This window comes from Rhinoderma darwinii, chromosome 7 (assembly GCF_050947455.1).
Source record: "Rhinoderma darwinii isolate aRhiDar2 chromosome 7, aRhiDar2.hap1, whole genome shotgun sequence".
NCBI classification, from domain to species: domain Eukaryota; kingdom Metazoa; phylum Chordata; class Amphibia; order Anura; family Rhinodermatidae; genus Rhinoderma; species Rhinoderma darwinii.
In genome coordinates, this window is record NC_134693.1 from 133,825,376 (window position 1) to 133,850,082 (window position 24,707).

Below are 24,707 nucleotides of genomic sequence, written 5' to 3' on the forward strand. Positions count from 1 at the left end.
ATTTCAATGGGAGGCGTCGGCGTCTTTTTCCCGCGAGCAGTAAAACTGCCTCGCGGGAAAAAGAAGCGACATGCCCTATCTTCGGGCGCTTCCGCGTCCGACCTCCCATTGACTTCAATGGGAGGCAGGAGAAAGCGTGTTTTATGCCCGCGGCGCTCAATGGCCGCGGGCGAAAAACGGCGCGATAATTGCTATTCACACGGAGTATTTTGGGGGAGGAATATCTGCCTCAAAATTCCGTTTGGAGCTTTGAGGCAGATATTCCTCCCCCAAAATACTCCGTGTGAACTTAGCCTAAGAAGGGACTATATAGTCAGCTGCCAAAAGAGGAAGGGACTGATTCTTCTCAGAGCGGCTCCCCCAGCAGCACAGATTAGCTGCAGCACCAAGGGGGACTCATGGAAGCAAATATGATGAAAAATACTTTTTTATATGCAATTAACACTTCCAATTACTTTATAACGGATATAAACAGCATTTCAGGACTTTTGGTATGAAAATGATTCTTGTGATAACACTACTACCCCACCTCCCATCGTATGCGCTCGCTGGACAGTGTCAGATGGTGCTTCAGCTACTCTGTCTGCAACTCTGGCATGAATCCTTCTTGTTATATGCCATCCCCTCTTGCCCTGCTCTGTGCATAATGCATATAATAATAATAATAATAATAATTAATAAGAATTAATTAATAATGCAGAATATATAACATAAAGGTCTTAGCCTTCCCGAGTATTAGGTGTCGTTTCTAAATTGAAATGAATTTTTCGATATAAAAAAAATTGAATTCAAGATGTGATAAAAGAACATTATATGCCACAAAATAATAGTCTGTATTACAAAATTATATTTTGTCACAAAACTCCTAAGCATATTTAATATTTTGTGACAGCATATAAGGTGGAGAGGAGATGAACAGATAATGGGGGCTGGAGATCACCTTGTGTTTTTCACATCTATTTGCAAAATCATATATACAAACCATACAAAATACTTTCTAGGGACCGTGTGCGACTGTGCAGATGCGATACTGGCTCAGGGAACCGCATAGCTGTACCTTCTTCATCATCTTCAACAATTTATGCAGAAAAAAAAAAAGTTCCGTAAAAAGTCCACCCAAAACCTACACAGGGTGCAATATGCACGAGTAATAATAAGAATGAGGCGAGAACCACATCAAAGACTTGCACTGACTCATAAATAATTACAATCAAGCGTGAACATTCTTCCAATTCACTTGCTTATTCCTGTCCATAGGGGGCGCTAGGTGTAGGAAAGATGTTTAGTAATAAATACACTTAAAAAGCGACAACCACTTTTTCACAAGCCAGAAATGTACTCCAATCAGTTGTCACGTCCCTTCCCCTGCTGCTTAGACAAAAATCCATATTTTAATCATCGGACTATTCGCACATGATCTCAGTATAGTCGCATTATTCACATATATTGCACAGCAGGGGGCGACGATGAGCACAGGACAAAGCTACTGTAAAGTCTAGAGGCATGATGGGAGTGACAGTCAGAATAAAATAAAAGTTAAACATCACCTGTAGTTATAAGTTCTCAAGCAGCGATATACCGTACAAAGAGGGGGTCCCATAGCAAATATTAATATAAGGGCCCCTATCTTCGTTTATTGGCTCCCACTCCTCAATGGGTTGGGCTTTGCGAGATGCATAGAATGACCTTCTGGTCCGTCCTTTCCCTTTTGTTTGCTTGTACTGTAGTCTACTGTAATGGCGGCCATCTTGGTTGTCACCCAGCTTTTCCAGAAACTGATATAATTAAGAAATAATAAAAAAAATTTTACTTGATTTTGGGAGAATTTTTTTTTCTCTTTTCCAAATAACATTTAAACACCATATGCGACAACCGTGCTACTAATATACAGAGCAATGCAAAAGTTTTCACACCCTAATGTAATCCTTACGCATATTCTGGTCTAAGCTGTATAAATATATAGTTCTCATCCATCCGATTTGGATTTCGGATGAGGAATCTGGGTCACAGGTCAATCACACAGTAAGCAAACTGTGATCAGGGCTCATTTATTCTTTTGAATAGAAAATGGCAATCTTTTAGAGGACAATGCACCCATAAACCCCCGGCAGGGTGGGCTAGTCACAGAAATACACAATAGAGGGTTCAATACAAAGGGAGATTTTTAATTGGCTATATGGAAAACCCAGTGTGTCTTTAGGGGTGCAGAGGATGTAGTAGCACCCGGGCCTTGGTTCCTGAAGGGGACCAAATGCCTATCAGGCTCATTGCAGAAGTGATGGCCTCGGCATTTAATTTCTTTGTATACTATATAGTACAGCATACAGGGCCAGTTTAATAGAAAATAGGGCCGAAGGCAAGAAGAAAAGTTGCCCCCCTCTCTTGTCATTCTTAGACCAGTTTCCTTGGACTTAAAAAAGATGCATATATAAAATAATACTGCCATACAATGCCGAAGTAATACCTACATACAGAATCCAAATAATATTACCACCGCCATATATTGTGCACATAATACTGCCATACAGTGCCCATATAAAATTGTACAAATAATACCACCATACAAAGCAATAATAATACTACCATATAGTGTCCACATAACACAGTATATATAGCCCACATAATACAAATAATAAATCATATAAATCAGTGCAGAGCAGGAGACAGAGAGGACGGTGCAGCTGGATGTAACAGCCACACAGTGTAAATAAGTGCATAGCAGATTACTGGAACTGACAGCGGAGCGGGTAGTTCTTGGAGGTCCTTTCATTTGTGGCCGCAGGAAACGGGGGCCCTGGTCAATTACCATGTTTTCTACAGCTCCTTTACATGATGATGTACGTTAAAGTAAGACCCTAACCCTTGAGCCCTGAGAGATCTAACCTTCCTTGTGGTATCGGTCTTCCATAGCTGGTCCTCATTCTGTCTACTGAATATTGGTCTACTGCTCCTTTATATGATATTACTTGAAATTACTTTTCCACCCCCCCCCCCCCGGCTTCTTTATAGTAGAAGAGGTGTGAGAATGGCCTCCTGTAGCTGTAGCACCCATGGCGGTGCCCAATCAAATGTTCAATCTATCTAGATTACAAGGTCCTTATACTACAAATGTCACTTAATAAATTCACCAGCTCCTAGTAGGCCATCATGTTACAGTAACTTGGCTGGAGATTTCTTATGGGCACGATAAGAGTCCATGACGGTCTTCCATAGCTTGACCTCATTCTGTTTCTGGAATATGAAACAGAATCCTTTATATGATGATTTACAAATCCCTTATTTATGATGATGTCACTTAAAGTGAGACCCTAACCACTGGACCCTAACAGGCTTTTCCTTGTTTGCTGTGATAGTCTTCCATAGCTTGCCCTTGTTCTGTCTCCCGACTAAGGGTCTGCAACTTCTTTATATAATGATGTCACTTAAAGTGAGACCCTAAATTCTGGACCCAACAGACCTTTCCTTGCTTGCTATGATATCTTCCATAGCTGATCCTCATTCTGTCTTCTGAATAAGGGTCTATAACTCCATAAATGATGATGTAACTTAAAGCAATGCACTTACCACTGACCCCCAGCTTTTTTATATGGCAGAAGAGGTATGAGAATGGCTTCCTGTAGTTGTCGTACCCATGGCGGTGCCCAATTTCCCAAATGCTTCATCCATCTAGATTGCAGGGTCTTTTTGCTAGGGTTGTCATCTAATAAATCCATTAGCACCTAGTAAAGCATCATGTTATGGTAACTTGGTTAGACATTTCATTTGGGCACCACAACATTCCATAAATAATTACCCATTTTGTATTTTTTCAGACCCTTTAGAACCCTACTAATTATTTCCCTCCAGGTGAGACAAATATGATGACATGAACTCTTACCGGGGTCATATGTTGTAATAGGATCAGCCAAGCTATTGTCTTCAAGGAAATATTATCCTATTGATGCTTAGGGGATTATGTCAACAGGAAATATGAAATGTTATTGATGTTCCTGTTTAGAAAGCAGATGGTATCAGACAAAATGTATCTGCAGGCAAAAATAAATCTTTATGAGACGTCCTCAGACTGGTTGTCTCCTTTTGACAACTCCATTTTAAATGCCCTATTTGGGAATATGGAGGTTGTAGACGATAATCCCCTGAGACCGCCATACATTAGCTACAAATCCACTACTAGTTTGTAGGGCAATCTCTGATTATAGCAGAGTCAAAAGGGGGCAAATGCCCAGGGCCACCCCAATTTAATGGGGTCTCCACCATTCTGTTCTCTTGGTATACTCAAAATTTTCTTCCCATATGAAGTGAACTTACATCATGGTGCCACTTCTGCCTACCCACTTCTCTCTGGAATATGTGTCTAGCAAAGCCAGCCTTTGTAGCCCTGTTAGTTGGTCACACTTATTTTGTCCAGGAAAGGGGCCTAACCACGGACTGCCGAGCCCCATACCAGCCCCTTCCCCCCCCCCCCGCATATAATAATTAAAAAAAAAAAAGCATTTACTCAGCGCTCCTCCGGCTTCTCTTCTGCGCCATGGGTTGTCTTGGATCCCCTCAGGCTGCCATAGTCTTGATGCCAGGCAGCGCTAGGAAGTAGAATGCGATGCAGCACAGAATGTCCAGCGTCAGGATATGTGTGATGCGTCACATATAACGCCCCGACGCTTTCCTCTCCAATCCCGGTTGACGTTGCACCCCCCGCGACCGCAATCGTTATTCCACTGGTCCAGGGGCTACCCATAATCCACCATTGTTGTATGATACAGCAGATGTCTCCATTTTCTTATAGAAAAGTAAGACTGGACCCCTTAAACGTTGGCAGAACTACCAGTACACAGAGGGTTTTAAGGATGGGCAGATGGATCAATGAGATATCTACTCACTATGGCCAACTTAATAGGTTATTCCCAGCTCCATTCAAGTAAATGGGGTCGTGATGAGGTTCTCTGCCCATAGTGGCCGGGAGCGGCAATTTGCGGGAAATAATTTGAAGGGGCCACCGCACTAAAGTAGCGCTGTGGCCTCTTTAGTCTTAGGATAGATGGGGGGCCCAGCAGTTTGACCCCCACTGTTTAGAAAATGATGTCTTTCTGTCATAGGAATACCCATCAGAGGATTTGGGGGTTTGACTATTTTTTTTCTGAATTTGTACCTAAGTAAAGTTTCCCTCCTTAAAGAAAAAAAATGGTTGTCCTCCTGCTAATAGCCGCTAATTGTAGGATTCAGATCTAAATACAAAAATATATTTAGCAATTAACACAACAAATTATAATGCGTCCTGAAAACTCCTCATTTGGTTTAATTACGAGGTGGGTTAATCACTCATCCGGACCCCACACGTCCTCTCATCACTCCGGAGAGACACATTCCGCGTCCCATTAATTAGCTGCTCTACAAGACACTGACACAGATTTGTTGGTGTTTCCTATTCTATTCATGGACCAATTTGTGCATAATACCCACTTATACATGGGACTGTTCTGAGTCCAGCAAATTGTGCCATCCTAGCAAGACGGCATCTGCTATATGGGGAGAGGGCCGAGAAAAAAACGGCAATAATACAATGTCCGTCATTGCTGTGTTATGGCGCTTTGAGTTATTCAATATAATGCAGCGTAAGGGGAGTGATGACTTTTCTGAATGACACCAGATGCCGCTCTTAGTCGTTGACCAATTTTCTGGAGGCACCTGTATATATAGGTGAAGAGGATACGGATATAGAACATTAATGGGTCGTTATTTATCAAATCTTCTCATAGCAACCAATCAGAGCGCAGCTTAGATTTCTTAAACTGCTCTGGAAAAATGAAAGCTGCAATGTGATTAGTTGCTGTGGGCAACAAGACCATTTTGGTGCCCTAGTGATCAGCCCCGATATTTTCAGGGGTAGTTCCGACTTTCCAAATCTTTACTCTGCAGCGACCACTACAGGGGAAATGTAGTATTACATGGTAAATGGGCAACTATGGAATACTTGATTGGGCCAGTTTACCAGACTGATAGATGGGGGGGGGTCTCAAGGTGGGAGGGTCTAAATGGGCACATGGACCGGGGTTGTCTTGTTGAAAGTATAGCCTTTAAGTATATTATATTAACTGAACCTTCACTTTAAACCCTGAGGGTATGCTTGGAAATTAAGAATTTAAAGGGTTGAATAAGAATAGAAAAACATGGCTGCTTTCTTCCAAAAACAGTGTTATGCCTGCCCACAGGTTGTGTGTGGTATTGCTACCCTGTCCCATTCACTTCAATGGAGCTGTGCTGAAATACCAGACATGACCCACGGACAAGCGTGGCGCTGTTTCTGTAAGAAAGCAGCCGTGTTTTTCTCATCTTGTACAACCCATATAACAAATACAGATGTAGCAGAGCCAATTTGTCATTCAAGCTTTTGGAGCTCCTGATTTTCAGCCGTTTTTTAATCAAACTAGCGTTTTTCGCTGCGTTTTTACGGCCGTTTTTGGAGCTGTTTTTCTATTGAGTCAATGAAAAATGGCTCCAAAAATGTCTCAAGAAGTGACATGCACTTCTTTTTACGAGGTTTTTTTTACGCGCCCGTTTTTAAAAACGGACGCGTAGAAAACAACCCCGTCGGAACAGAACGAATTGGGCAGATGTTTGTAGGCGTTCTGCTTCCGATTTTTCAGTCGTTTTTCGGGACGTTTACAGCCCGAAAAACTGATGAAAATAGCCCATATGAACATACCCTTATACACTCTTGTAGGGATGTGTTTCCCAAGTCCTGTCAGAGTCCTTCTCTAAAGACTGCAGCTTTCTCCACAGGTTGGGTATGGTATCGCAGTTCAGGCCCGTTCACTTCAATGGAGCTGCAATACCAGAAACAACCCACGGACAGATGCGGCGCTGTTTCTGGAAGAAAGCAGCCATGTTTTTCTAATCCTGGACAACCCCTTTAAGTGCACTTTAATTCCTTATAAATGTCTGTACCCTCATTGCCTGGAGTTGATGTTTATAAAGAGGCAATGGTTAGGCAGCCGCCAGTCCTGTAAAACTTTCCAGCGGGCCTGTTCCAGGGAGAGGGACTCCGTACGTTCCACATAAAAAGCGATGGAGACTGCAGGCTTAGTGTATGACCCACGGAGCAGAAAAAAATCAGTCTCTGCATTCCTGTAGCTTGGAAACCATGTGCTCCCCTTTCAGCCCTGCGCTCACCAATGACAGTACCAATTTGAATAAGAATCACTCCATTTAGGATCAGGGCCGGCGGGAGGGAGCGCTGCCCCGTTATTCCTGCTCGCTCGCTGCACTATTGCTTGTTTGTTTTCACATTGCTAGTGTTCTCACGCTGTAAGTTGGTATAACACCCCCCCCCATGCATCATTGGGGGGCCGGACCCTCTCCGAGAGATAAGATACTGAATTTTCTTCTTTAAGTTTGCACTGAGTTTTAGTCCTTGGCAAAAAGTTGTAGAAGACGCAAGAGTCTGTGACGTCAACTCCAAGGTAACCGACTTCATGTCGTATTTTATCTAGAAATATATTTAGTTGGTTATAATGAGGTATTAGAAAACACCGGGGGATCTAGAAGTGGGGAAGACGAAATGTACTGGGCTTGTTAAAAAAAAACACGTAAAGATGTCTCAGAACTTGTCGAAAAGGCTGCCCAAGTTTAAATGAGTGGTAGAAAATTTCCCAATACTAAGAAGATATGAATGAATGAATGAACATAAACATTCATTCATTAGATAGTAAATGAGAATCAGGATAGATAGATAGATAGATAGATAGATAGATAGATAGATAGATAGATAGATAGATAGATAGATAGATAGATAGATAGATAGATAGATAGATAGATAGATAGATATGAGATAGATAGATAGATAGATAGATAGATAGATAGATAGATAGATAGATAGATAGATAGATAGATAGATAGATAGATAGATAGATAGATAGCTAGATAGATAGATAGATAGATAGAGATAGATAGATAGATAGATAGATAGATAGATAGATAGATAGATAGATAGATAGATAGATAGATAGATAGATGATAGATAGATAGATAGATAGATAGATAGATAGATAGATAGATAGATAGATAGATAGATAGATAGATATTAGATAGATAGATAGATATTAGATAGATAGATAGATAGATAGATAGATAGATAGATAGATAGATAGATAGATAGATAGATAGATGATAGATAGATAGATAGATAGATAGATAGATAGATAGATAGATAGATAGATAGATAGATAGATAGATATGAGATAGATAGATAGATATGAGATAGATAGATAGATAGATAGATAGATAGATAGATAGATAGATAGATAGATAGATAGATAGATAGATAGATAGATAGATAGATAGATAGATAGATAGATATGAGATAGATAGATATGAGATAGATAGATAGATAGATAGATAGATAGATAGATAGATAGATAGATAGATAGATAGATAGATAGATAGATAGATAGATAGATAGATAGATATGAGATAGATAGATAGATAGATAGATAGATAGATAGATAGATAGATAGATAGATAGATAGATAGATAGATAGATAGATAGATAGATAGATAGATATGAGATAGATAGATAGATAGATAGATAGATAGATAGATAGATAGATAGATATGAGATAGATAGATATGAGATAGATAGATAGATAGATAGATAGATAGATAGATAGATAGATAGATAGATAGATAGATAGATAGATAGATAGATAGATAGATGATAGATAGATAGATAGATAGATAGATAGATAGATAGATAGATAGATAGATGATAGATAGATAGATAGATAGATAGATAGATAGATAGATAGATAGATATTAGATAGATAGATAGATAGATGATAGATAGATAGATAGATAGATAGATAGATAGATAGATAGATAGATAGATAGATAGATAGATAGATAGATAGATAGATAGATAGATAGATAGATATTAGATAGATAGATAGATAGATAGATAGATAGATAGATAGATAGATAGATAGATAGATAGATAGATATTAGATAGATAGATAGATAGATAGATAGATAGATAGATAGATAGATAGATAGATAGATAGATAGATAGATAGATAGATAGATATTAGATAGATAGATAGATAGATAGATAGATAGATAGATAGATAGATAGATAGATAGATAGATAGATAGATATGATTGAGATAGATAGATAGATAGATAGATAGATAGATAGATAGATAGATAGATAGATAGATAGATAGATATGAGATAGATAGATAGATAGATAGATAGATCGTTACATAAATAGATTTATATATTTCTATCTATCTATCTATCTATCTATCTATCTATCTATCATCTATTTGTTTTTCCATATACTGTATTTAAGAAGTGTATATTTTATTATCTGTTTCATTATCCATTATTTTTTTCATTTTCTGGGCATCCTCACATCTAAGGAAAAAAACATATTATCTTTATTTGATTTCAAATGGCCATTTCTTTCAGGATTTCAGGATAGGTATAATATACAATTACATAAAAATAAGTATACACATATAATACAATATAATATAATATAATATAATATAATATAATATAATATAATATAATAGGCTGGATTGTTTTCTGTTGTGCAATTGTCAATTTCCACAATAGGGATCTACATGATCAGCAGGAAGGTTCATCCACATCTTAATTGATTCCTATGTGTTATATTGTATTTTATAAACATTTGCGCATCTGTTCTGATTTGTATAATATTATATTAGTTTTACTATAATGTGATTTAAGTGACCAGGGAACATTTGTGACTGCAATTTTGGATTTAAAAGAAAAATATATTGTTGTTGTGATTGAAAACTTTTTGTAAATGTTTTTGGGTTTCAGCAAAACCATCAGTATAGAGATATAATACTCCATATAAATAGGCCATAGGGATTATTTGCCCCCCAATTCAACCAGAGTGTTAATATTTTTCACAATTCGGGTGTTAAAGGGGCCATGCATGGAAAGGTTTCTGTAATGATGGGAATCATTTTCCACGTGGCAGATAATTCCCATTGTTGGGAAACTAGTAGTGGATTTTCCTGGAGCATAAAGTATTAGACCAAACCTTTCATTCTACAATAAGGCCACAGCTACAAACAAAGATGGACAAACCCAAAGGACTAATATTTAAAAGTTTTGAGATCAAATATTTAAAAAAAAATTCAAAAATTCAAAAATTTGCAATTTGTGTGTTTAGGTAGACTGGTGTAAAAAAATGATAAAATAAAATTAGTTTATCATAAAAAAAAATCTTCTAAATCTTTCTAGAATAGTATTACACCGGACCCCGGCTAATAGGTTTATAATATATTAACCCTTAATTCTCCATGTTGTAAAATATGGACCCTATTATATCGGGAGGCCATATAGACTTATACTGTGGTTTATATGTCTGGCCTCTCCTGCGGGACTGGTCCGTCCATAAATTTGACTTATAATAAAAATTGCGACAATGAGAAGAGCTATTGCTATTGAGTGGTCCATGACCGTAACCTGCTAGGAGGGAGGATCCCGACAATGAGGGGGTGGGACGTTTACTGCGTGTGTGGCAAAATTCTTTATTCCACCTTGTATCTCAAGATCTATGTGATAACTTTACTCTGAATAGGGATTAGCATGATACGCCATCAAACCTCCACACCATCTGCTGTGGCCCTGGCGGGGAGTTATGGGCACCACAGGTTGGGGCCAAAATGCTACAGCACCCCCAGTGTTTGTTTCCTGGATTATATTCCAGTTTATATGAACATTATACATTTCCTATTATGTATGGTATATATGTATAGATTTGGTTTCATGTATCAAAACCATGGATATGGGGCCTTGTTGCCCATTGGAACCAATATATAGTCACCTTTCATTTTGGAAGGGTAGACAAAGACTGAAGATGTGTTACTTAGTGGTGTAGGGGCCCATAGAAATATTTTAATAAGGTTGTTCAGAAACAGTGCCACTATTGTCCATGGGCTGCATTTGGTATTGCAGCTCAACTCCATTGACTTGAGCTGCAATACTAAACGCAGCCCAAAGACAAGGGGGGTGCTGATTTTGGAAAAATAACAGACCGTTTTCCGTAATCCTGGACAACCCCCTTAAATTGTAAATTCTAGGCATGATGTGGGATAGCAGTCTTGATGAAGTTCATCTTTTTTTTGTTGTTGCAACTGACCCACAATGCCGTGTCTGGGACAACCAGAAAAAGCTTGGTGGTGCCAGGTGCAGTGCCACCAGAGTCACATTAAAGGGGGCTGTACATGGCGCACTGGCATACATGCCATATGCCAATTTTATTATGTGTTTTAGACACTTTTTACACCTTACTTAAAGAGGCTCTGTCACCAGATTTTGCAACCCCTATCTGCTATTGCAGCAGATCGGCGCTGCAATGTAGATTACAGTAACGTTTTTATTTTTAAAAAACGAGCATTTTTGGCCAAGTTATGACCATTTTTGTAGTTATGCAAATGAGGCTTGCAAAAGTCCAAGTGGGTGTGTTTAAAAGTAAAAGTCCAAGTGGGCGTGTATTATGTGCGTACATCGGGGCGTTTTTAATACTTTTACTAGCTGGGCGGTGTATAGAAGTATCATCCACTTCTCTTCACAACGCCCAGCTTCTGACAGTGCAGATCTGTGACGTCACTCACAGGTCCTGCATCGTGACGGCCACATCGGCACCAGAGGCTACAGTTGATTCTGCAGCAGCATCAGCGTTTGCAGGTAAGATCGACTTACCTGCAAACGCTGATGCTGCTGCAGAATCAACTGTAGCCTCTGGTGCCGATGTGGCCGTCACGATGCAGGACCTGTGAGAAGCTGGGCGTTCTGAAGAGAAGTGGATGATACTTCTCTTCAGAGCGCCCAGCTAGTGAAAGTATTAAAAACGCCCCGATGTACGCACATAATACACGCCCACTTGGACTTTTACTTTTAAACACACCCACTTGGACTTTTGCAAGCCTCATTTGCATAACTACGAAAATGGTCATAACTTGGCCAAAAATGCTCATTTTTTAAAAATAAAAACGTTACTGTAATCTACATTGCAGCGCCGATCTGCTGCAATAGCAGATAGGGGCTGCAAAATCTGGTGACAGAGCCTCTTTAACAGGTTTAAAAAGTGTCTAGAAAATTGGGGGTGGCTGAGAGGAGTTGTATAATGTACCAGATTTATTAATAGCATGTGCCATTCTTTTGGCGCAAAATATTGGTGTAAACTACGTCAGCCATTGAGTGCCAGAAAGAAGAGAAAAGTGTCAAACATGTCTGGCAAGATGCACCAAATTGATCAGAAGCCCTTTATTTTCAGGGCATTCAAGCAGATAAGACCCCCCCCCCCCCACACTCAATTTGGTTTCTCCTATGCAGACCTATTTCTTTCCATGGTTACAGACTACAAGCATAGCCGATGTGTAGTCTGGTCCTGCCGTCATGTGGCACTTTTTCTCCCCCCTCCTCTACTGCCTGTAGGTTATCACGAAGAGTGGGCAGTAAGGGTATGTTCACGCGCTTAACAAAATACGTCTGAAAATACGGAGCTGTTTTCAAGGGAAAAAAGCTCCTGAGTTTCAGCAGGTTTTTTAATCGCAAATAATTTTTTGCCGCGTTTTTTACAGATGTTTTTGGGGCTGTTTTTCTATTGAGTCAATTAAAAACGGCTCCAAAAACGGCTCAAGAAGTGACATGCACTTCTTTTTACGGGGCGTCTTTTTACACGCCTTTAATTGAAAATGAGGTGCCCCTGTCGGAACAAAATGCCGTATTTCCCATTGAAATCAATGGGCAGATGTTTGTAGGTTTTCTGCTTCCGATTTTTCAGCCGTTTTTCAGGCCAGTTACGGCCTGAAATACGGCTGAAAATAGCCTGTGTGAACATACCCTAAAAATGGAGAAACACATATCTGCAGGATAAGGGTATGTTCACACGACCTATTTTCAGACGTAATTCAGGCGTTTTCCGCCTCGAATTACGCCTGAAAAGACGGCTCCAATACGTCAGCAAACATCTGCCCATTGACGATGTTCTGTGCAGACGAGGTGTAATTTTACGCGTCGCTGTCAAAAGACGGAGCGTAAAATTACGCCCGCGTCAAAGAAGTGCAGGACACTTCTTGGGACGTTTTTTGAGCCGTTTTTCATTGACTCCAATGAGGAACAGTTCCAATTCCGTCCGTAAAAGACGCCGCGAAAAACGCGAGTACATGCAAAAACGTCTGAAATTCAGGAGCTGTTTTCGATGAAAACAGCTCCATAATTTCAGACGTATTTTGCGTTTGCCTGTGAACATACCCTTAGACTACACACAGGGTTTGTTTGTAGTCTGTAACCATTGAGACATACAGCTCTTCATAGGAGCTGTATGCACAAAACGGTAGCAGATTTTTAATCAAGAAGACTATTTGCAAAGTTTCTTTATTGATGCATTGTTAATAAACAAGGGGGTGGGGATTGACCCAAGGGCCATGGAAAGGGCATGGAAAACACCATACCCTACCCATAATATGGGGCCCAGTTGTTGTTTTTTTTACAGTGGGGGCCCCGTCTCTTCTGTGTACGCCACTAAATTTCAACATAACTAAGCAAGTTTTATATTATGGGCTTTTGGAAAGTTATCTGACAACCTCATATCAGTTGTAGTAGCACTAAGGGTATGTTCACACGCACTAATTGTCACCCAGCTTTTCTAGACACAGATGTAATAATAGCCAACAATGCTTCACTGTTCTAATACACAACCTTTTTTTTATTTTGTGCAATTTGATTTCGTTTTTTTGTTTTTTTGTTTTTTTAGGCAGAGTACACAAGAATTTGGAAGTAAATTGTGAAACATCAACTTGGAGATGGCGCATCGGAAAACACTATGGCGGCAGAGATTTGTGTCTCTCCTGCTTTTAGGTAAGCTTCTTATGTTTTCTGGTCATTGTGAATATGACGTGTGATTGGTTGAATATCTTTTTTATTAGACAACACATAATTTATGAGGAGGGGGACGTGGGACACAGGATCTTCTCACTGTGATTGACTGCCGGAGAAACCTGAGGGGGGGGGGGTAGGATCCTCTCGGTGACCGAGTGACAGAGAAATTATAACCATGAGCTAATATTAGTAGATTTCAGGTAGCTACTTCCTGTCCTAGATACTGAAGGCAGGAAAACTCTGGAGCACAAACAGCTAAGCTTATAGCGCTGCACACATTTTATGCAATTAAATTATCTGCTATCTTGACATGTCTGTTTTAGTAAATTTCCCAAACTTTGCAGAAGCATCTCTTTTTAGATGCTGTGCATTATGCCAGTTATTTCTCCTGGAAATATATGAATAATTTGGCAACTGGATGTAACCATCCCCTTGTCCATGTGCATGTCCCTACACACTCTGACTGACACTATCCAATCAGTGCGGACAATGTCAGACTGTGTAGGGACACACCCTAATGGCAAGGGAAATGGTAACACCTAAATGGCAGTTTTGTCATACATTTCCAGGAGGAATAACAGAGGAACCAAACAATGTACAATTCTATGAAAAGATGTTTCAACATTGTTATTACATTTGTAATACAAGTATTTACTAAAACTGACATGACAGGTAGGTTACTAAGCTGCACTACCAGGCACAGCCCAATGATAGAAGTGGCGCTGTTTCTAAAAAAAATAAAGAGCAGATCATCTTTTTCATCTTAAAAAGCAGACCCTTTAAGAAATGCCTCCCATGCTCTGGTTTCTGTAGCTCATGATTTGGTGCTGCATTAGTATTTGTTCTCAGAATGGACTTTTATACCGTGTGGACAATGGTCCTGTTCCAGCAAGCTGATTGACAGCTATTGCTCAGTACACATAGGGTTAAAGGCATAGCCGGGCAGTCGGATTGCCAGCTGTATACTGTACGTTTCGAGGCATGGAGTATACGTCTTGTGATTCTTGTGCGGTGCAGTGGATGGGAAAAGAATGTAAGCTTGCTTCATTGCTTGCTTTCTACAGGAACACAATGTCCTGAACATCAGCTTGACTTCTCGGCAGGACAGTGTTCACCTATAACTGTGATTTTATTGCCTCTATTCAGGAGCGTAGCTATAGGGGGTGCAGAGGTAGCAGTTGCACGCGGGCCCTGATGCATGAGGGGGTCCAAAGGCCCCTCTGCCACATAAGACTATTATAAAACTATTATATTCTTTATCGTTACCAACACAATCCCTACTGATGTCTGATAAAAATTTTGTCACCCTTGGTGCTCAGACTTGAGGCCGGAAATGGTGACATCATTAGAGAAGACATGACATCAATAAGAGCACTGTAAACCTTTGCAAACCATTTCCCTTTAATGCCCAAATGCATAAAAAAATAAAGCAACTTTGCAAATATTTGATAATCTCCTACTGTTTTGTGTATACAGCTCTTATGCAGACTCATGTGTCTCCATGGTTACAGACTACAAATAAACCTTGTGTGTAGTCTGATCCTACAGCCATGTGTTATTATCTTGCAGAAGAAGAAGTAGAGGGAGTGGAGTAACACATGACAGCAGGATCCCATAGTATACTCCATTGAAATTGCCACAGTGGCTTGAGAGTGGGGAAAAGTGTCATTATGTTGAAGAGTATATCAAACTTTTCCAATGCATCTATCTAAAAAAAAATAATAATAAAAAAATAAAAAATAAAGGAATTTTTGCAAATTGTCTTGATTAAAAAAATCTTCTGTTTCGTGTATACAGCTCCCATGTGGACCTATGTGTCTCTATGGTTACAGAAAAATAAACCCTGTATAATCGGATCCTGCAGTCATGAATAGTGTAGTCTACGGTATTGATTTAGTCAAAATGACTGAACCCTTGAACAATGGTGATAAACGGAAACCATTTGCATCGGATCCGTCACCATTGAAATCAATGGTCATGCAAATGGAAACCTATGGTTTCCGTTTGTTTCAGTCAGGGTTCCGTTCGGACGGAAAGCTCAGACGAAACGCCAGAACGGGACCCTGACGCAGATGTGAACGAAGCCTAAGCCGTGGTTGTCATTGAGAGCTAGCCGACATGTTGTGAATATTTTGCGCTTCTTGGGACGTTTATAAACCATAGAAACAGTCATTGTGTCTCTATAGTATAAGACGCTGCTGAGGAATGTCACAAATGCAGAACTTATCAGTCAAATATTAGCAAAGAGAGCTGCTCCAATACGAGATTCTTCAGGGTCAAGTGCTTGAGAAGTCCTCCATTGTGGGTACTGGCAGGGCTGAAATTTGCTATGATCAGGGCCGTAGCTAAGAGGTGCAGAAGTAGCAGTAGCATCCAGGCCCTAGGCCCCCCCTGCCTCATATAAGGACACCAGTATTATACATGGCACATGGTAGGTGGGCGCCCTGCATATCCCCGAACCAGCACGGGCCCCACATTATATTATTATTAATGGGCCTTTCCATGATTTTGTGGCTTCACAATGTTCCACGGATGGGGATTCAAATATTGGTAGTTGTGGACCCTGTTACAGATTTTGGGGTCATGGTAGATCTCTGGGTATGAGTATTCTATATCTTTGGCCATTTTGGGAGAGTGCGGACGACCGTTGATCCATGCTTTATACTTTTGCTGCTCTCTAGTCACATAAATAGGTCCAATGTTAATGACCGTAGATGAATCAGGAGCAAATCTTCCCTTCTATGGTCGGGGTTAACATTTTAGTTTTTAGATCTCCTCATAGTGTTGTATTATTTATATTTTATTGATCTTGGATTACATCACTTTTTACGCACTATTCACAGCCAGATCTGCATTCAAAATTCTGCAAGCTACAATACAGTATATACAGTTCACATATATTTTGATGGACACATCCCTAAGGGTATGTTCACACGCTAGCTTGCTTTTACGGCTGAAATGACAGACTGTTTTCAGGAGAAAACAGCTGCCTCGTTTCAGCCGTAAAAGCAGCTCCTCGTATTATGCGAGGCGTCTTTGACGCCTGTAATCTTGAGCTGCTCTTCATTGAGTTCAATGAAGAACGGCTCAAATTACGTTGCAAAGAAGTGCCCTGCACTTCTTTGCCGAGGCAGTCAATTTACGCGTCGTCGTTTGACAGCTGTCAAACGACGACGCGTAAATTACAGGTCGTCTGCACAATACGTCGGCAAACCCATTCAAATGAATGGGCAGATGTTTGCCGACGTATTGTAGCCCTATTTTAATAATATGCCTCGTTTACGCCTGAAAATAGGTCGTGTGAACCCAGCCTTACAACGACCACTACACAGTGCCTGGTGTAAACACTGCATCTTCCACAATGCACCACAGCAGAACATGATATTTGTGTACACTGAACCAATACGGGAGCGCGTGGAGGTGTTAGCATCTGCATCCTAAGGCTGGGTTCACACGACCTATTTTCAGGCGTAAACGAGGCGTATTATGCCTCGTTTTACGCCTGAAAATAGGGCTACAATACGTCGGCAAACATCTGCCCATTCATTTGAATGGGTTTGCCGACGTATTGTGCAGACGACCTGTAATTTACGCGTCGTCGTTTGACAGCTGTCAAACGACGACGCGTAAATTGACTGCCTAGGCAAAGAAGTGCAGGACACTTCTTTGCAACGTAATTTGAGCCGTTCTTCATTGAACTCAATGAAGAGCAGCTCAAGATTACAGGCGTCAAAGACACCTCGCATAATACGAGGAGGAGCTTTTACGGCTGAAACGAGGCAGCTGTTTTCTCCTGAAAACAGTCTGTCATTTCAGCCGTAAAAGCCAGCTAGCGTGTGCACATACCCTGAGAGTTATAAGGACACCAGCAGAATTCTGAATGCAGCTTTAGCTGTGAATGGAGTCTTGGTCACACTGAAAAATTTATTTCCAGGGATGGTGGGAGGTCTCCACATATATATATATATTGTCAGAGACCCATCTCCTAGTTCATAGACTTCCATTATTGCCAGTGGCGTAACATCAAGCTGAGGAAGTAGCGTTATTTGCAGCTTGTATGTATGTATGGTGAGGGGAGTACATCATGGCTCATAATATAATCCTTTTACACCATTTACGACTACTATGTGTAATCCCGGAGATGTCTCGTAGTTGTCCCATTCACTCCTACACATATGAAAATGGAAAGACAAGACGGTGTATTTGCACATATTAGACTGTGGAATGGAGTGGGCTGAGGATGGGCCTCATTTATCAGAACTGTCTAAAAGTAAAACTTTTCCTTGTTGCCTATAGCAACCAACCGGAACTCAGCTTTCATTTCTTAAACTGCTCTTCGAAAATGAAACCTGAGCTCTGATTGGTTGCTATGAGCAGCAAGGGCATATATTATGGAGCAGGGGCGGATTGAGAATGCTCAGGGCCCTTGTTCCTGGGCAATTTACCAACCACCATAGTTATAAGACACTTGAGCCGGGTTAACACATTGTTAGATATTTATTAAAATTTGTGCAGGGTAAAAGCGTAGCAGTTTCCATAGCAATCAGTCATATTGAAGCTTTCATCTACTGATAGGTCTTTGTAAAATAAGAGCTGGGATCTGATTAGTTGCTATGGAAACTGCTCCACATGTCTCTTGCATTAGTGTCCTCTTACACGGCCCGACAAGGACCGTGTAAACGAGCGCCGATCAACGAGACAACTCATTGATCGGCACTCGTTTGCTCCTGTCACAAGGAGCTATGGATGGGGACGAGCGCTCGTTACTCCGATCGCTCGTCCCATACATTATTATCATGTTGGCACTCGGGCACATACCCCGCCAGCCTGCTTCTAGCTACACCCTTGCCTAAGGGTGAGAGATGTAAGTCACAATGGCGGATAAACCCTGCAGGATCCATCAGGTTCCATTTCTATCAGCCGATATTCTTTCGATGGACACTCAAAGACGCTGTGATTCTGCTATAGGGAATTGCTAACAATGCAGTTCCGATATTAGGGAATTGCTATTTTTATCAGCCCCCCTCCTATCCAGCATAAGCCATATAATCGCCATCGTCTGTTGCACCAGGATATATGTGGTGTTTGTTCTATAGCACAAGGAAAGGTTCTGATAGCTGCACACCATATATCTAAGGGTATGTTCACACGCAGTGACCAAAAACATCTGAAAATACGGAGCTGTTTTCAGGCGAAAACAGCTCCTGATTTTCAGACATTTTTGTAGCAACTCACGTTTTTCGCGGCGTATTTTACGGCCGTTTTTGGAGCTGTTTTTCAATGGAATCAATAAAAAACGCCTCCAAAAACGTCCCAAGAAGTGTCCTGCACTTCTTTTGACAAGCCGTCATTTTACGCGCCGTATTTTGACAGCGACGCGTAAAATAAAGGCTCGTGGGAACAGAACATCGTAAAGCCCATTGCATGCAATGGGCAGATGTTTGTAGGCGTATTAGGGGCGTTTTTTCAGGCGTAATTCGAGGCGTAAAACGCCCGAATTACGTCTGAAAACACTGCGTGTGAACATACCCTAAGCGTCTTCTTGTCCAGCCCCATGTCCAGTCCACAAAAAGGTTCTGTTCTTGGGATTGGGACTATTGTTAACCCCTGCATGACAATAACGCCTCCTTTGTCACCTCGCCCCGTGGCTCTTCTTAACGCTTGTGTTTGCTGCCGCTCAGCCGCTCCTAGTACAAGGTAATGTTTAGCTCAGCCATTGCCCTGTGTGTAAGCTCTTAACATTCTTCCCATTCCATGGCCGTGATTAACAGTTCTCTAAACAGGTAAGAATATATTAAGATTTAACCCCTGAAATGTACCATCCATGGTACTAGATCAACGAGGAGCATGGCATTTTCTAATGCTTGCTACATCATCTACCACATTAGACCGGCACCGGTGGTTCATCTATAGGCTGGCACCGCATCGTGTTCTAATGATACGAATGGAGGTTGATTGTTTTGTTTTGTCATATTATATCTACATCAGAGGTGTAGCTTTAGACTCAATGCACACGATGCGTATTACGTGCGGTTTTGCTATGCCCATTTGCATGAGACAAGTCCACGGCGTAATACAGTACCCTCAAAGTAAATGACATTTCAGGAAATCTCATGTACGCGCTGCGGTTTTTTTCGGCACGTAAATTGACTTGCGGTGCGTATTTAAAAAAACGCAGAATGTCAATTTATCTTGCGTTTCCGCCTGGGAATTGTATCTGCCTAGTTCTAAGGAAAACACACTAAAACCCGCAGCATAAAAACGCGCAGATTTAAGCATTAAAACATAAAAACCTGCTCCGAAAAACGCAACGAAAATTAGGTGCATTTTTTACCTGCAAATTTTCCTGCAGTTTTGATGCAGAAAAATATGCAACGTGTGAATTTAGGCATAGGGGGTGCAAAGGTTGTTGTCGCACCCCGGCCCTAGTGCCTGAGAGGGCCCATTGGTCCCTCTGCCACAGGAGAGGACATCAGTATAATAAATGGCATATAGTAGTTGGGGGCCCCTGTTATAGATTTTTCTTTGGGGCCCAGAAGCTTCAGGTTATGTCTCTGATCTATATCCTCATGGAGGTTCAAGCAAAACTCTCATCTACAAAGAGTCCAACACTCGGTAGAGAAACCGGTCAAAATCTATCCCTGGTGTAAGCTACATCCCATGCCTTAATTCATGATGGGGACATGTTGCAGGTCCTTTAAAGAACTGTACAATATGACGTTATAGCTCTTTATGGGATTTCATACACATTTATTACCATCACATGATGAGAAGAACTGGATTGGTCTTGGATTTCAGGAATTGCAGAATAATTTTATTTCATCAGATGAAATCTGGTAATTTAATAATAGGTGGTGACAGCACATGATAGATATCATGGTCAAGAACATTGTTAGATTATACGGGATACCGTTTCATGACGCTACGTTTTGTGAATGCGCCATTTTGTGATGTATAATATCCTAACGTAGAATAACATTTTGAAACACAGAATACCGTTTTGTGACATTTTTGTGACAAATGTCACCATCCTGTGGTGCAGGCTAATGTCTTGTAAAACGTAATGTCATTCTGTGCCATTTAATTTACAAAATGTATTTTTTAAATATTCATTTCAATTTTTTTAAATAAAGGTACCAAATATCTATTGAAATTCATGGACAGAATAGTGTCACCCGTGGAAAATGAGATGAACCATAAAACTTGAGCGAGCACATTCATGGGATGGGTCAGACCCATTTTTTTAGTTTAGCCAATTTGCTATATGTATGCCCTGGTATATCTAAGATATTTAATCAGATATTCTTCATACCAGGCTTTCTATTCCCACTAGATGTGACATCTGTGATGGAAAATTCTACAATTAATCACAAGCAAGAGGTGGGCAAGAAGGGCACTCCCCAGAGGTGGGAAAGAGCTGAGGGTCACTCTCCAAAAGTGGACGAGAGCTGAGGGGCACTCTCCAAAAGTGGACGAGAGCTGAGGGGCACTCTCAAAAAGTGAGCAAGAGCTGAGGGGCACTCTCAAGAAGTGAGCAAGAGCTGAGGGGCACTCTCAAGAAGTGAGCAAGAGCTGAGGGGCACTCTCCAGAAGTGAGCAAGAGCTGAGGGGCACTCTCAAGAAGTGAGCAAGAGCTGAGGGGCACTCTCCAGAAGTGAGCAAGAGCTGAGGGGCACTCTCCAGAAGTGAGCAAGAGCTGAGGGGCACTCTCCAGAAGTGAGCAAGAGCTGAGGGGCACTCTCCAAAAGTGAGAAAGAGCTGAGGGGCACTCTTAGGGCATGTTCACAGAGAGTGTTTTCGGACGTTTTTCGGGCCGTAAACACCCGAAAAACGGCCAAAAAACGGGAGCAGAAAGCCTCCAAACATCTGCCCATTGATATCAATGGGAAAAACTGCATTCTGTTCCGATGGACTGTTTTTTTACACGGCCGTTTTGAAAAACGGCCGCGTAAATAGAAGTGCAGGACACTTCTTGGGACGTTTTTGGAGCTGTTTTTCATAGACTCTATTGAAAAAAGCTCCAAAAAAAGCCATAAAAAACGCTGCGAAAAATGCAGCGAAAATCGCGAGTGGCTTAAAAAACGTCTGAAAACCAGGAGCTGTTTTCCCTTGAAAACAGCTCCGTATTTTCATACGTTTTTGACTCAGCGTGTGAACATACCCTTAAGAGGTGGGCAAAAGCTGAAGGGCACTCTCCAACTGTGGGCAAGAGCAGAGGGGCACACTCCAGAGGAGGTGGGAAAGAGCTGTGGGTCTCTCTTCAGAGGTGGACAAGAGTTGAGGGGCACTCTCCAAAGGTGTGCAAAAGCTGAGTGTCACTCTCCAGAAGTGGGCAAGAGCTGAGGGGCACTCTCCAGAGGTGGGCAAGAGCTGAGGGTTACTCTCCAGAGGTGGGCAAGAGCTGAGGGGCACTCTCCAGAGGTGGGCAAGAGCTGAGGCGCACTCTTCAGAAGTAGGAGAGCTGAGGGGCACTCTCCAGAAATGGGCAAGAGCTGAGGCGCACTCTTCAGAAATAGGAGAGCTGAGGGGAACTCTCCAGAGGTGGGCAAGAGCTGAGCGGCACTCTTCAGAAGTAGGAGAGCTGAGGGGCACTCTCCAGAGGTGGGCAAGAGCTGAGGGGCACTCTCCAGAAAATCATTACCAAGATCCACAATATTTTTATGTAATCATAGAAACCAACCTTCCCATTTTCACTGGTAAATCCTGCTGGTAGCAATAAGCTGAGACCAGTGGACCCGCACAATTTCCCTGCGTGGCACAGGACTTCATGGGTAGTATGATTAGGTCTGAGGAGCGAGAAGAATAGGACGGCAGCAATGTGACGAGGGGTTTCTATGCAGAACAATGCAGAGTCAGTCAGTTGTACTGATGCGGCCTGGACATTTAATTTAACACAGAATTACACTCCAAATATCTCCTGCTCAATCTACCGGACATAGTAACGCTTCATATACAGGGGCTTACAAGAAGACTAGACTATAGACAAGGCAGCAGATTTACTCCTAGCAACCAATCAGATTTCAGCTGCCAATTTTTAATGCCAGTTAGAAAATAATAGTAGATGATGTGATTGGAGGAACAGGGAGGATGGGGTTAGATTGGTTGAAACCTGTTATTACCTGTCCGAGTGATTTACCTGCCATAGAGTCAGTCGTCGACACTGGTTTTAGCGTTTATTTTAAAATTAGGGGGTTGGGCATTTTACCCTTCCCCCTCCTTCCACCAGCCTTTGTCCCAATATCTGCAGGACTTTAGGGACTGAATTGTGCAACCTGTATTGCTTCGTGAATGACAAATAACAATACGGTACCTAGGGGTGTACTGAGAAATCATAGGGTCACAAACTCTAATGAGAGCTTCCCCAAATGTATAATTTTTTTTTTTTTATTAAAGTTCAAGTCCATTATAACTTATCTGTCATGGGTTGGGGCTCTTTTTTTTTTTTTTTACAGTCATAGAGTTAAATGATAAAATTCTGGCTTCCTTCAGCCACCACAAGGAGGCGCTCACTTCATATGATTTGTGCAGTAGAAGATGTAAAAATCTGTATCGCCCCTTATTGGCTGTAGGCAAATAGCTATGACTTTGTGGTAAGAAGCAAGTGGAGCAGTTCAGTGCTATGCCCCCTCTGACCATGCCCTCTATGGTAGGTACGTGTTTTAATCAGCCCATGAGTGTCCTGGACTATAAGAGGGGCCCAGCCCCTTGCTTCGATACCTGAGTGTTGTTTGTCATATCCTAGTTTGTCTAAGCAAATGGTCTCCTAGTGTTTTCCAGTTCCAGTGTTCCCTGTTCCTGTATCCCATATCCTGTATCCCGTGTGAAATGTCGGGGTAGGGAGACAGACAGGTGAGCCCTAATCTACCCGCCACTCAGTCCCTGCCTACTTGCACAGCCGTCCTAGGCGACGGCGTACAACTGGGGACGGTCCCTACGCTCAATATGTGCATGACCGACAAAAGAAGACAAGGGTACACAGAAGCAAGGGAAGTGGGGCAGTTGCCCACAGCAACACCGTGAGCAACAGAGTAGTGGACGAGCTGAGTCAAACCAGGAGTGTACGTGATAGCAAATGCAGAGCAGGAGAGTAGTCAGTCAAGCCAGGGTCAATATGAAGCAGAGGTCATTGGTAACAGCAGGAACAGCAGAGCCAGGAAACAAGAGAATCAAGGCAAAGGACAAGCAGCAAATGAAGGTATAAATAGACCAAGGGCGGGAGCTAGAACCGTCTGGCCAGGCTGTGATAGGTTCTCCCACTCCTCAGCCTACCAGCCTGAGTTGTAGCAGATTGAGTCACTCTATCAGACCTAGGAACAGATGCTGGCTGATTAACCACGGGCGTCGACACAGAAGCTATGTCAGGCAAATCCTTTACACCGTGCTATCCTGTCCTAGTGCTGTGCTGTAGTTGTGCTGTGCCGTATCTAGCCTGTCCTGCTGCTCCACGCCTGACGTCTACCCGCTGCCTAGTCCCAGCCGAGCCTACCTTGCTACTGTCCGAGCTGCAACAGGTACGTTATACGAACTGTGACCTGCACCCTGTTGGCCAGCTGCCATACCGCCAGGGCGGTACGGCCCAGTGGGTCCACGAAACCAACGTGACAGTTCCCGTCTCCACTAGGGTGTGCACGCTCATCCCCAGGCTTAAAGGGCCAGCGCTCTCACTTGCTAAATGTTCCCTACCCAATCCCCTTTCACCCTGGACTATAAAAAAGGCTCTCCTTGCCTGAGTGTTGTTGTTCTCTTCCCATGTTAGTTAAGCAAATGGTCCCCTAGTTGTATCCTGTTCC

At 41.8% G+C, this 24,707-nt stretch overlaps 1 protein-coding gene across 1 annotated transcript in view; it reads left to right on the top strand.

Annotated features, from left to right (window-relative positions):
• LOC142656799 (laminin subunit beta-1-like) overlaps positions 1-24,707 on the top strand; it is a 72,479-nt gene that overhangs the window by 3,207 nt on the left and 44,565 nt on the right. The window contains exon 2 of the mRNA XM_075831712.1: positions 13,793-13,896. Within this exon, the coding sequence (XP_075687827.1) occupies positions 13,842-13,896 (55 nt within the window). The 5' untranslated portion in view covers positions 13,793-13,841. The remainder of the gene's footprint in view (positions 1-13,792; positions 13,897-24,707) is intronic.